General features: G+C 36.8%; 1 protein-coding gene across 1 annotated transcript; it reads right to left on the reverse strand.

The window, feature by feature from the left end:
- Positions 1-1644: 1644 nt before the first annotated feature.
- On the reverse strand, positions 1645-11025 carry LOC5566018 (zinc finger protein GLI2). The gene is made up of 3 exons (XM_001650334.2): positions 10099-11025; positions 8165-8438; positions 1645-2672 (listed from the first exon to the last, which is right to left on the reverse strand). The coding sequence occupies exons 1-3, from the start codon at positions 10812-10814 to the stop codon at positions 1845-1847; spliced, it is 1818 nt and encodes a 605-aa protein (XP_001650384.2). The 5' UTR covers positions 10815-11025; the 3' UTR covers positions 1645-1844.
- Between the last annotated feature and the right edge of the window lie 4063 nt (positions 11026-15088).

A 15088-nucleotide genomic window follows, 5' to 3' on the forward strand; every position in this document is an offset into this window, starting at 1 on the left:
TTCTCCGTAGTCTGGGATGGTGGTTTAATGTCAAATGGACCAGCGCGGCCTATTTCACTATGCTGTGCGGAATCCTCAGTCGATTGTAAAACACTTTCAGAATTGTCCGATGGTTCTATTTCAGATGAAGGATAAACAGATGAAGTAAACAGTACAGTTATCAAAAAAATGCATTTAGAACGAAACATTTTCGACACTCTTTACCGCTCCTATATCAATAGACGACTAACTTACAAGTTGCTGTAGAAAGTATGATGAAGGTATTAGAACAAAAGCAAGCAACTGAATATATGCAGACTGCATGTAGCGCTATCAATTATGCGGGATGATAAAAATGCATATAAAATGTGTGAAGCGTGAACTTAGCATTTTTGTAATAAAAATAAAGTTAATGGTATGATGATGGTAATTATTTAATTTGTGTTAGCTCCATCGTTTAAAACTACAAATAATAATACAAACAATTTCGTTATCCAGGTTGCAGTCAATTATTTAAAATTATGTTGGTGCAATGCGAATAATCTAATCTGTACTTCATTGGGCTTCCTTAGCCGAGCGGTTAGAGTCCGCGGCTACAAAACAAAGCCATGCTGAAGGTGTCTGGGTTCGATTCCCGGTCGGTCCAGGATCTTTTCGTAATGGAAATTTCCTTGACTTCTCTGGGCATAAAAGTATATACGAATGCGAAAATGACAACTTTGGCCAAGAAAGCTCTCAGTTAATTGCTGTGGAAGTGCTCATTGAACACTAAGCTGAGAAGGAGGGTTTGTCCCAGGGAGGAAGTAATGCCAAGAAGAAGAAGACTTTGGTCAAAGCTACTACCGTGTTGATTCGAATTACCCGGATGCTTCGAAACCCGGGTACCGGTATTATATCACCAAATCTCGCATAACTTGTGATCTCGCCCTAAAAGCCATTGGTAATCATTTGTGTAGTTTGTAGTTTCTGAGCATTTGAATGGATTTACACGTTATTTAATCCTTCTCTGACTGCCACTGAAGTTGGTTTGGATGCTTAGTCCTTCATTTGCTCAGAAACAACGTAACCAATGGCTTTTAGGGCGTTATCCCAAATACAGCGAGAAATAATATGATTTCGTCCACATTTATTAATGCAGAATGTAAAAAGTCATAATTATGGATCTCAAGCGCAAACAATTGGAATTCAGTTCAAAAACACTGTTAAAAAGGCGAGACCCGGCTTTTGAAGCGTCCGGAATTTGGAGCCCATGAAGCCGTAGCGGTAAAAACGCGGCTATTCAGCAAGATCAAGCTGAGGGTCAAGGGTTCAATTCCCCCGGTCGAGGATCTTTTCGGTTTGGAAATGTTCTCAATTACTCAGGGCATAGAGTATTATCGTACCTGCCACACGATATACACATACAATGGTCAATTAACGAAGATAGCTTTCAGTTAATAACTGTGGGAAAGCTCATAAGAACACTAAGCTGAGAAGCAGGCTCTGTCCCAGTTGAGCCGTAACGCCAGAAGGAAGAAAAAGTAGTACTCTATAAGAATTAAAATTGTGCGATACATTGACCAATTTTACGTTATTGATCAATTGCACTCGATTTTACGATATCATTATAGTTTCAATCATATCAAATTCTCATTAGTGATACATGGTATAAATAAAAAAAACTCATTCATTTTGTGTAATATGTGTATTTAATCACCAGTAAAAACGCAAAAATCGTCACACCCTGCGAATTTGTAATCTCAATTTGTTATCAAAACAAAAAGTTATGGTTCTAACAAACCATAATCATTAAAAAAAAATTGGTTGTAAAAATATCAATAAAGAACACAAAATTATCAATCCAAGGCCAAAACAGCTCTCGGGTGTTATCGATGATGTATACTGAGATCCATTGGTCTATCCACTTCCATGGCGGCTACACCAGCCATTCGAGTGCTGTTCAATCGACGAATGGCACTGCACAAATCATCATCTTCCACTGCGTTCGGTAACAAGCGGTCATTGTCGTCCTTTTTGTGACTAGCCAGGGAGGTTGATCCAGACTTTAATAAACCCCTAGAGATGTTGCTTTCTATCTGCTGGCGGTAATCCGGTTCCGGTTCATAGAGAAAATGCCTCTCGTATCGGTCGCCATCATTCACTCTACTTGGTTTCTCAAAGAACCTATCGGCTATGTCTGGTGGAGAAGACAGTGATGGTCTGCCCCGATATCCCGATGGCCAGTCATCAGCAGGCCCTGTGGGCCTTCGGCTCGGGTAGAAATGGTAGTCAGTGAAGATTAATTTTTCATCACACTTGTCGACGTTGACGACATCAATTAGCACATTATTATCTTCACTATCGTCTAGTTCTGGACTGCTAGCTGTGGTGGTCGTGTTAGAAGCTCGGCTGTCATCGGTATATGAGTTATCGCTTGCCATCTTGCCGGGGCTTCCGGTGCATGGGCTGCGGTATCGAACCGCAGGATAGTTGGCTGGATGAGGGTGCAGATGGAAATCAGGCTCGGCAGACTCGGTTCCCAATGACACTAGCAGGTTGATGTGTTTGAAGGTTTTCACGTGCTTCCGCAACGATGATGGATCGGTGTAGCGCTTGAGACATCCAGGGACCTTACACACGTATGGCTTGTCGTTCGAATGGGTACGCGTGTGCTTGAATCGGTCTGAGGAGTTAGAATAGGCCTTGAGGCATCCCTGCAAATGGAGAGGAATAATTCAATTAGATTCAGTTTTTTGACTGTTTAAATTCTATTAACTAGTAGGTATAATAAAATGACAACGTGTTAATCATTACTACTATGTTGGGATAATGTATGTGATTTATACATACATTATGCCATATGCTTCATATGATGTTGAGTACATAAATTTAAGATATTTCACATAAGTGGTTCACATAAGCGTACGATAAATCACACAAGAATTCTTTGAAAATCTAGCATGACAATTTTTCAGAAATACTTCCAGCCGTTTTCAAAACATATCCTTTATTAATTAACCCACTATTTTCGACAACATTTGTGAGAGAGAAAGAGAATACCGAGAGATTTTAGGTTGAAAGAATAATCGATATACTTGATTTTGGATAAAGTTAACTCAAAAATTTGGTAACAATATATCTCCGTGTATATTACTCTTCAATAATTGGCATTTTGGTTACTAAATAAAAATTAAAAACGATTTCAGAAAAAGATGATCTCAAGTTCCATTATTTTCAATCCCAGATATTAATATTGATTGATAGTATACTATTGTTTCGATTAATTGACAAGTCAATTGGCACATACCCCTATTTGGAAGGGCCCCAGAATTTGACTCCGCACCGGGTCCCGAAAACCCTAGCTACGCCACTGTTTGATAGTAAAAACACATAAAAGGATTCTTATAGATAAACCTTTTATCATTTACTGGAGGAGAAGTTATGGCACTTGCATAAGGTGTAAGTTATTAAGCGCCGGAAGCAGGTATTGGAGCCTTAACTACCCCTTGAAAAAGAGTCATTTTTGAATAACTTTGTTATTTCAATAGATTGCGTAATGACATGTTCAGCAAAAACACGGGTTTTATGTGACAAAAAACTTTAGAATTGTTAAAAATCTTGGAAAAAAAATGTAATAGAAATATGATTTTAAGGGGTCATTTACAACAACGGCTCTATTTAAAAAGTATAAGAGAAAGAAAAATCATGTCTGCAACAAAGTTGTTCCGAATTTCCACTTGTACAGTTTTGCTGAGGATACCATATGTTTAACTTGAAGTTATAAAAACAAATTCTAACTCACTGTTAGGTGGATCACCTACTTGTTTCATCAAAAGATGCGCTTTAAAATACTAAGATACTTTTCCGAGCAAACTATATAGCTCAACTCAACAGTTTGGGCGTCATTCAAAAAGCGCACGAAATCGACAAAATATAACACTGTGCCCAGTGTTAATGTATTCGAAAATTTTATTTGTCAGTTAAAACAGAAAGTATTGCATTGAATTCGGTATTTAATGGTTCAGAAACTACCTACCATTAACCACAGAAATAAATGAAATTTATAAATTCACTAATAGCCAATGCCCAACTAAACACAATACTTTTTGGATTATTTTTGTATTTATCGATACTCTGGAATCAAAATAATTTTAACCTCGTCAAATTGAAAGGACTATAGCATGCATCTCAGAATAGTTAAGTACCAGTTAAGAGCATTTAACTTTTGATGTAATATAATTTTGTTTAATATCCTATTTGTTATCATCCTATCAAGATATAGTTAATATCTCAGTACTAAAACGAACAAAATGAATAAGCCAGCTAAATGTTTTATTAACATTGAAAACTATGTAAAGGAAGATAATTTTGTAGTATTAAGAATATTTTCGGAAAACTATTATTTAATACATTCTTCAGAATGAAATTTAATCGCATTATTGGAATGATCTGCAAATTACTGTACATTCGTTTGTAAAATATTGTCGTCAGGATTGCAAATTCAATAATACAAGTTTTCTTGTATTTTCGTAGCATTTGATTAAAAACAAATCTGTAATTTCCAACTCATTCCTATGAAATATAATTTTTATTTTTGCATTTGGATCGGAAATTTTTATGGAACTGTTTTTTTATGGTCCTCGATTTTTTTAAGAATAGTTTGAGAAATCCTTTGATCAGAAACAATTAGCACAAACCACAATAAAAAGTTTTAAAATGGAGGGATACAAAACATAAACATTTTTGATGAGAGCATTAATTATTTCAGTTTTTTTTTTTTGCGAAGTTCTAGTTTGGAACATTGTGCGATAAACTATATAATTTGTTCCCGAATAAAAAGTAATAGGGGAACATGGTCCAATTCGGACCTAGTAACAGTTTTTTGGCCATATCTTTTCAGCACGATTAACGGCATGAAAAGTTTTATGTTTTCGTGAAAGCGCAATTCAGCGCGCACATTTTTCTCTCAGAGAGTTTTGTGATAGCTCCTACCAGGACATGGCTAGACATGTTTGAACCAACTTCTCCAAAAGGTCCGAATTGGACCAACCCTGTTCCAATTCGGACCCCCATGTTCTAATTCGGACCACCCTATATTTCATCGTTATTTGCAATGTTAGTAACATGTTCAAACTAATTCGAGTCAGAACAAGCTCAAGTGAAATATGAATTCCATTAAACAATATATCAGAAACTTGTTCAAAATTGGGTACAGTCAACTCTTCCTGACTCGATTTTGAACAGACTATCGTGTATGCGAGCTATCGAGATAAAGTACACATATTTTCAAATTTTAGAGTTTTTTTTTATTTATTTTGACAAATTACATTCAAAAAAGTAATTTTGAAATTGAATATTGTAAAATTTTCCACACATTAAAACTTTGCTATGAAATATCGGGTTGAAAAGGTGAACTTGTATGGGAAACTGAAACAGACAACAAACAGACTCGAAGTCTCGGAAATTCAAATTTGAGAAGTACCTACTTATATTTATGGATTAAAGTAGGGGAATTAGGGGCATAACGGACACGTTAAGCAAATGTTCGGTTAAATACTATAAAATGGCAATATTTTTATTTCACCCCCGGCTAGTTTTCAAGTTTGATGTTAGTACGACGTGCTACATTCATTCATGGTGATAAAAATTATATAATATGTCAGAAAAATGAGATAGAAAATTGGGTCGAAAACAAGGCTGGTAAAAAGGTATCGGGGCGAAATGAACACCTGCATGGAATTTAGTGATTTTAATATATTTAATGACTGTCAGTCGTTCTGATATGTAAAAGGGCTCTTCCTCAGTCATAATAGCTAAAACGAACCATTCTGAATTTGCTACTTTGCTCAAAAATTAGATTCCTCCACGGCCTTGCTTATATGCCAATTTGAAACTGATTTTGAAGAACAATTGAAGCAAAAAATCAACTTTTATACCATCTAACATTTCAAATGGAATACAGATTTCATGCAGTATATTAACATTTGATGAAGTATGCATATTCTCAGATATTGAGGGCGTGTCCATTTCGCCCCGTATGTTCATTATGCCCCTAATCCTCCTACACTATATTGAAGGGACTGCACTTTCCTTCGAGGTTGTGAACAAAAACACAGTAAATCGGACAAGGGATAGTTGACTGTATTGTTCTTATATAGTACTCGTAAAGGTTTTTATAGCGTATTGCCAAACTATTTTGGATAAAGCTTGGCTGTGGTATTGATGGAGATGCTTTTCATGCAGCTGATTTATTGATTCCTTTTGTTTTTGCTAATCTACCTCATTTCTTAGATTTTTTGCGAAGCCATTTTCTTGACCGCAACAGAAACAAAGGTACTATTAATCATTATTACAACTTCTGTGATTTTCGATCGAGTCGGGAAGATTTTCACGGGGTGGAGCTCTTAGAATAGACTGAGTACACGTTGAAAATCAAGAGGTCCGTATTGAACCATATCAAAAGGTCCGGATTGGACCAACACACATTTTGAGATTTTCAAACTCGTTGAGCACAAACGGTGCATAGACATATCAAAACCATATGGTCAGATGAAAGCTTAGGCTAGGGTGATTCGATTATAAAATAAGAGAGATTGGAGAATTATTGTCGCTTATAGAAGCTTGGAAATAACGCCAACCGACAGTACACCTGAGCACTTCACAACAATAAGCTAATATAAAAAGCAAACGTAATAACTGAAAGGCGTCAAATTTATTGTGTTAGATCTAATCCAAACGGTGAGCAGAAAAACGGTACCCACGATCTGTACAGTAGCGCCAGTATTGAGAAATGCTTGATGGTCCGAATTAGATCAGGGTCCGAATTGGACCAGGTTCCCCTATATATAAAAAAGTAAGATAATCGATTTCAAAATTTTCAAAAACAGTGAAAACTAGGCAGTTTAAGTTCACTTGAATAAAATTTAGAAATAAAAAGTTGACCAAAATCAATCTGAAACATTTTCAATTGCATTCTATTCTGCTAACGTTATAACCAACTTTTCAGAAGACAATAAGAACGATCAAACCGTTATCGAGTTACAGCTCTTCAATGAATGTCCATGCATTTTGGTGTGCTGTTTGCTAAAACAAGACGAGCTTCAAAATGGAGGTCTGAAGAAGCAAAATGGCGTCTTTGACCATGGATAACTTGTATTTAAAATATTGGACAAATAAAAAATACAAACATCAAAGTTTAAACAAAAATCGCCAAATTCGGTGGAACTGCTGATTGGCCTTATTTAAAGTTTTTCGCAAAACAATTTGTAGAAAATACATTTCTTCTGCGCCTTGTAATAGTAAATCCGCTCAAAGCTGTTTTCACCGTGTATTACATGGAAAACATAATATTTAAAGCAATTGAGGAAAGTCATATTATTAAATGTTACGAAGTAGTATGAACTACTGAACTTATTTTCAATACCATACAGCATAGAAAATATAGTTTTTTGCTCATCAAACCGTTCGATCTCGAATAATGTGCTTATTTCAAAGGGAAATTGCCTACATTTAGGCGTATTAGGCATATTTTCAAAGTTTAATTTTGCAATAAACTGATCAAATACTCGAGTTACAAGAATGTTGACATTATTTTCAGATTCAGGAGACCCAAATTTAGTAGATAGGATAATTTTTAATTCTAAAATCTGATTGATGATGCAGTGATCAATTTCACCTCAATGTGTCATTTTATTTTTTTGATATTAAAACTATTTCTAAAACACGTTAAAAAATTTATGTTATTGAAATTTATTTGACAATATTTGAATTCCGAAAGATAACACAACAAAAAGTTGTGAAATAGTGATCAATTTGCCCCTGGATTACGGTACCCGTATAAAAAATAGTAAATAAGAGAGAGTCTACGATTTTATGACAACCTATGTTTTAGGTATGGCAAAACAGCATACTATGGGAGAGGGGTGTAAAAATTGACCAGAAAATGCTACGTCGTATACAGATGCCCCTAAACAAAAATTCATAAATTCGCACATCTTAAGATAGCAGTTATGGTCAAATATCAAAATGTGGGTCTTCAAGGATTAATTAACAATTTAAGACATATTGCTTTTTGCTGGATCGTATAGCTATAGCTTAGCCTAAACTTGAATAAATTCACATGTAATTCTGTACTCCAAGAATAATAAACATGTTCATCCCGTTTTACGATACTGATTTAAAAATGAGATTGAACTAGATAACTTACCTCAACTGGGCAAACATACGGTTTCTCGCCGGAGTGGGAGCGAAGGTGAATTTTCAGGTTCTCTGCCCGGGAAAAACATTTTCCGCACTTTCCACATTGATGGGGCTTTTCCTTGGTGTGCGTCCGGACGTGCACTAGCATCTTGTAGCGGGCATTGAAGCCCCGATCCTGCCGGAGACAGTTCTCCCACCGGCAGTAATACAATCCGCCGAGTCCAACGACGGCATGCTTCTGCGTGACGTGACTAGCCAGATCTTCCAGCTTGAAAAACACGCTGTAAAGGAAACGAGAAAGTAGACACACAAAACCGCATTGATTAGATCGGTTATCAAGTCAGGTTGTGGGAAATCTGTTTTCGTGGGTTATAAAACGTATCCATGCATGGGGAAAAGAACACAGCCGCACGTATTAACGATTGCTTTGCTTTAGAAGAACCGGGAAAAGATAAGTGACTCACTGGGGGTATTTTTCACACTGTAAAATTACTATCCCTAAAATGAGAAGCGATGAAATTGGGCAATGGATTATGTTTTAGGCTTCCTCAGCCTAGAGTCCGCGGCTACAAAGCAAAGTCATGCTGAAGGTGTATGGGTTCGATTCCCGGTCGGCCCAGGATATTTTCGTTTAGGAAATTTCTTCTGTTGCTGAGAAACATGCATTGTTCCAGTGGGGACGTTATGCCAAGAAGAAGAATTATGTTTTCGAGACTCATGATTTGCCATTTTGTCATTGCTTATCAAATTTTGTCAATCAAGTTGGAGCCCAAATAAGTCTAAAGTTTTCAAAGATGTCTAAGGTAATAGACGAATTTTTGAACATTGTCAGCTTTAAATTCCAGAAAATCAATTGAACAAGCTTCTGAAATTCCACATTACCTTAAATCAATAAACCTTAAATTTGTTGTTAATCAAAGTATAAGAACGAAGTTTTAAAGTTAATTCGCTTTAGTAAGTCACGTCTAATTTAAATCCTTTATTAGCTTACTTGGTAACCGTGCAGACATAAAGCAGGACCATGCTTCATTGAGCTATGTTTCAGTCAAATTGAGTATATATTTAATATGAAAATTTACCAAGCATAGGGCCAAAATATTCGTAGCGCTGATCGTTCAGCTATTCAGCAAAATAATTCTTTGGATTCTTGGGTTTTGAATCCCGTCGACTGGTGATCTAAAAATATGATCAACTAAGTAAATTAAGCAGAGAGTTGGGATGTAACGCCAGGAGAAGAGAAGAAGAATATCATCGCACTTGCCACATGATGAAACGATAAACGAGATAATCATTTGTACGTTCATAAAGGTGTCAACTACGAAGTAGACTCTATCTCAGTTGGAACGTAACACCAGGAAGAAAAATAAAAAAAGATGACATCATCTTCACGAGAGCTGAACATTTGTGCTAGCTCACGCAATTTCTACAGAGAGCACCAAAAAGCAGAAAAAAATGTGATTACATTGAATTGAACATATGTTTAGTTCTGTAGAGAAAACATCAACTCAATTGCTTGTAAGGGAATAGAACTAAAACATGTCAAAGTAGACCTTTTGTATGAAAATCAACATGCACTGTTAGTATTTGGAATATCACTTTTCATGGAACATATAATACTATAACTTAATGCGATCAAAATCATTTACAAACTAATTTTTGATGTCAACAGCCTTTAGTAAATTTCAATTCACATCTATTGTCTGTTTCTTCCACACTAGTTTCCGTAACAATCCATTAGTTCTCAATGAATGACACTCCACCAGAATTACAACGTTTCTTCGCCCAGTTGGCATCATCACCATATCAATTCCCGCTTCCCAGTTCCAATTAAACTAGTTCACACAGGTTACACACCCACTTCCGCAGACTGTTATCACACCACACTTGGCAGACCATGCAGTAGCCGTATAGCCACCCCGTGTTACTTTTCGCAATACTCACCAATAGCAGTTTTCCCATTTGCACACAAACCGGTCGATCGCATGAGAACCCTCCTCGTCGAGCAGCGGAACCACTTGCTGGTTTTCCACCTTCATGATAACGGAATTTCGTGCCGGGAATAAGCGCCCTTCATTACTGTCACTGGCATGGCCATCATCGTCATTGTTACGATTATTACTCCACCGACTATTTCCAGCAGCAATTCTACCGCCAAAATTATAGTTGGCGCCTCCGTTATCCACGCCCAGGTCCGATAATCCGTATCGATCGGTGACCACATCGGTTGGGGAGCTGGTGTCATTTCCGGCTAGAAAGCTGCTGTCACCCTCGCCGGAAATGGGTGGAGGGTACATGAGTGGCGGAGTGTGTGGTGGCGATAATGGCACTGATGTAATTTCCTCCTTCCCAGTTGCATTCATGTAAAAATACAACGATTGGCCATTGTCGATGGATCCCAGCATTCCGGATGAGGAAGACGATGCTGACGCAGCAGATGATGTCCTTGCTGGGGATGAGGAACCCGTTGAAGTCTTTCTCGTAGGAGTCTGCATTGCTCCTACTCCTGGAGAGAGTACGTAATCGTACTGATGATGGTACGGAGGAGTTATTGGAAAGTATCCAATCCGATCATTTGTCACGTTCACTGACTGAGACGGCAGAAAGTATAACGGCGATAATCCCGTTCTGTAGGGAAAGGTTTCTTTGTTTATTAACATTGTACTGATTTTCTCACACGCGAGGATTCAATTTCTGTTCGATCACGGATAGAACTAGTTAGGCTTGATTACCCATGAATCAACTAAACATGACGAACTGCTCCACGTAAAGTGTAAAATATTACTAAATTGGGTGCGTTTGGATGAGTCCCATTATAAGTTCATCCAGGCCTTCGTAGCGGTTTACTCAGCGAGAGCTCGCTGGACGCCTGAGAATAGATAAGGATTGCTAGCCAACTGGTGAGTATAAAATTGGTTCGAGATTATTTCTACCTACCTGTTTCGAAATTATTTTGAAGTTTGTTTTAAGTAAATGTATTTTTTTCAAAATTGTGCAAAAGTATTAAAGTTTCATCCGTTATCCATTTTTATATATCATGAATATAATTTTTCCTCGCCCAATTCACATCGGGTGAAATTGTGTTGCCTCACATAGCACTCGAGGGTCGAATCCTACTAAGAAATCCCCCACGGCTTATCAGTATATACTTGTGAGCTGCCGCTTGGTGTTGGAACGTGTGCCGACAGAGTTTGAAACCTGCACATCACATCCTCTTGGTAGACCTCCATAAGCTTCCCGTCCAATCATGTAATCATGATGTCATGTTTGAAACATGAATGAAGCCGATCACAGGTGAGCGGTCGAGATATGCGCGATAGGTGGCTACTGTTGATTAGGAATAAAGGGATCACCGATACATAATGACTAAGTGCCAGTAATGGACCATGTGTGAGCAAATATTAAGGTATCGCGGGAGACCGTGTTATTTTCCCAATCTTTTGTCTCATTCTAACAATTATCATCCAAACTTTGCAGCAGCAAATTTCAAGTTTTAGTAAACCGATGAAGCTGAAAATTGAAAGGTTTGTGCTCTACATGTATAAAATTATAATCATACATTTTTCTCATCGATATATGGAGTGATTGAATAGGGTGCCTATAATGACATCCCGTGAGGCCTTAGGTAGCGTCCATTTATTACGTAACGCTAAAATTGGAAATTTTTGACCCCCTCCCCCTCCCCTCCGTAACGCTTTTTGTATGACAAATTTAAAACTTTTGTATAAGCCGTAACGCTTGAGCCTACCCCCCTCTCCCCCTAGAGCGTTACGTAATTTATGGATGCCGGCTAATTACAAATGATAGTGTGGCGATATTCACTCCCGTGCATAAGTTGGAGCTCATCCCTATAGAACATACATTTTTTTTATATTCTTTATTAGTATCATTCCAAACATTACATTCATTTTCTATATCTTAACCTTCCAGTCGTCGCGCGGTTTGCCACCGTCAGAACCACCACGCTGCTGTTGTGTACGAGAAGCGAGGTTTTTTCACAAGTGTTGTACAAAATACAACAGCGCGACGACTGGAGTGTTAATATGGTAGAACTAAATTAAGCGTTTATTAACATGTAATTAACACCTTTCTTTGCCGTAAAGTTCAGAATGTTTACGGGTAAGTTGATTACACTAATAAGCATTAAAAAATATATGCTTTCAATTAACCTAACTTATTCTAAATACATGACACATTAATCGTGGCAATAGAAGATCGCACCAACTTTTATCTAAAATTATTAATAATTTTATTCGTTATTTGTTCCAATGTTTCAACATTGGATATTCTATGTGACTCATTAGTACTATACCAGGGAGAAAGATTCAGAATCATTTTCAAAATTTTATTTTAAAACCTCAGCAGGACTTTTCTTCTGCTATTACAACAGCTAGTCGATATTGGTAAAGCATACAATATGGCTGGCTTGAAAATTTGTTTAAAAATCAGTTTATACTCGGACGCCGTTGATTATACATGTACTCGAGAGTGCTGGTCAAGTATTATACAGTTGCTCACACTTCGTGTGATTTTTTTTGTCCATTGATCAGGCTGAATCTAATCATCGAATAGATAAAAATGGAAACCAGAAAGAACACGTTCAAACCTGAGAGAGAGGAGACAGCTCACTGACAACTGGTTTGTTTTCTTGGCTTCTTTGATTTCTTCTTCTCATGTTTGGGTTGTGCACAATGGTTCGGAGAGCACGAACTGGTTCAAAACCATTTTCATATCCCATTTGTTATCAAAAAGATCATAAAATTTAAAATGTTCAATAGCAATTTGAGTCCAATCGACAATATTTAAATATTCAACTATTTTATATGCGAAAGCACAGGAAACAACCTAAATTTTCAATCACATCCGATGGTTTTTCACGTTCTGCCCTTCGAATGTGTGGTTTTCCAGTGACAGTTGACTTTTGGGAGCTCGCAATCTAAGCCAGCTGTCTCACTCTCTCCCAGGTTGAAACTTGCTTTTCCGCAAGGTGCAAAGATGACAATTCACCTGGATGTTTTACGATTCATAATGCGAGTGCTGAAAATTCCAGCAACTGACGTGCATTCAGTGTATAAAGACGAAAATGACCAACAGTTTTACGTGAAATTTATCGACGAAACAAGCTTCAACAGGCTCAGTAGTGCGATGGAGGAACGATTGTACCCCGTTTGGCATAAAGTCGTTTGACATAAAGCCGTTTGGCACTAAGTCGTTTGGCATAATGGTCGTTTGGCATAATGACCGTTTGGCATAATGATTGACTTATAATGAATATCGGCATTGTTGAAGCTTTTACCGAGATCAACACTACCGAGTCCATAGCAAAATATTTTGGTAGGTTCTCAACAAGCGTGGTGTTCGTTCAGGGATTTTCCAAGCAATGAATGTCAAAAATTGTTGTGACATTGAAGAGCATCACTAAAAAAACAAGTGACTGATCTTGCGGAAGATCTTTTCGGAATAATAATTTTCTCTACATCCTTGAACATAGAGTATCCTTGAACTTGTTGCGATATACATATTTGCAAATAGTAAATTAGCAAACAAAGTTCGCTGTTATTAATGCTTATGTTTTAATCCAAAGAACTATTATTGCAGCATAATGGAAAAATAGCCTATAAACGAGAACAGACTGTTTTTCGTTTAAAATTTTAAGGCTCTAAGGCAAGAAAATCATCTCACGGCATAACACGTTTTTAAAAGAAAATATTTGTGGCAAAACTTTTGAACGATTCAACATGAATTTTAATTTTGGAAGTGTACATCGAAATCACCGTCTGTTATCGAAAAACGGGAAAATTTGTGATTGAAATAATATTTTTCCAGCATATCTCGAAAATAAAATATGTTGAATATTGGCATGTTCTGAAGTAATTATCATTCTATCATATCTTGCAAGAATTGATGAAACAGCAAAATATAAAGATGGTTAACATTTAGCTTTACTAAATAATAACATTTAAAACAGTATAAATATGAACAACAGCCTATTTTTAAAAGAAGGCAAAATTTATGATTCAACCAAGAAGATTGGACGCCAAAAATAATTGCGGCATAATAAAAGGAAAAGACATAAAAATTGCCTTCAGAACCATCGAACTGATTGTGCTATTTTTCTCCGAATATCGGTTCTCCAAATGCCAGTTTCCTAAATGACCCTTTTCCCAGAATGACATTTCCCCGCATGACCGGTTTCCCCGAACGGTGGTGCAGTTAAATAGGTGCTATAATAGTCTTCAGTGGCTGTATATTGAACGAGAAAGAACGATAAGCAATCAAAAGAAGGAGATATCCTTTCATTCTCGGCTATACACATGTTGACAAAAATTCTGAGGACGGTAAAACTCGAAAGAACCGCCAATTTAATAAAGAAGTGTGCATATTAGATGGCCAGTTCATTAACCACCCTGAAATGTATAAAGTTACGACAATTATGAGTATCAAAAACTTTTCGGGGAAGTGGGCTAATCGGGGAACGGGATATTTGGGGAACCGACATTCGGTGAAAAGTAACACAACCCATTGAAGTAACTGCAGTAATCGATTTCTCCTTTCGCTGATAACCTGAGCAGATCAATGTTATCGATTGCCGCCCTTTTGTCAGTTGGAAACAAAAAAAATATCTAAAAAATATAGCTCTAATTAAGGTTACTTCATATTTTGAAATAAAAAAAGTGTGTTTGAAAGAAGGGTAAAATTGTGCTAAGTATATCAAAATCACAAGTGCAAAAATTTATTCCAATAGCGAAACTCAAAATAAGAATTTATATTTGAAAGAAGGGTAATTTCTGGATGAATAATAAAATACTATTGGCAAATTTTTTTCCCAATATGCTTTTGTTTATTCAAGAGCATATGATTGTTGAAAAAAGTGTCATTTTGTATCAATTGACTCCAAAACAAGCCTGATGTCATCAGAAAGATTCAATAGAAA

Source organism: Aedes aegypti, chromosome 2, assembly GCF_002204515.2.
Source record: "Aedes aegypti strain LVP_AGWG chromosome 2, AaegL5.0 Primary Assembly, whole genome shotgun sequence".
In the NCBI taxonomy this organism is placed as follows: domain Eukaryota; kingdom Metazoa; phylum Arthropoda; class Insecta; order Diptera; family Culicidae; genus Aedes; species Aedes aegypti.

Bases quoted from the DNA above. Each gene is read 5' to 3' on its own strand.
- LOC5566018 (XM_001650334.2), bottom strand. From the start codon at position 10,814: ATGTTAATAAACAAAGAAACCTTTCCCTACAGAACGGGATTATCGCCG. The intron at 8,439-10,098 runs GTGAGTATTGCG...TTTCCTTTACAG, and splicing joins AAATGGGAAAACTGCTATTG to CGTGTTTTTCAAGCTGGAAG. The intron at 2,673-8,164 runs GTAAGTTATCTA...CTCCATTTGCAG, and splicing joins CGTATGTTTGCCCAGTTGAG to GGATGCCTCAAGGCCTATTC.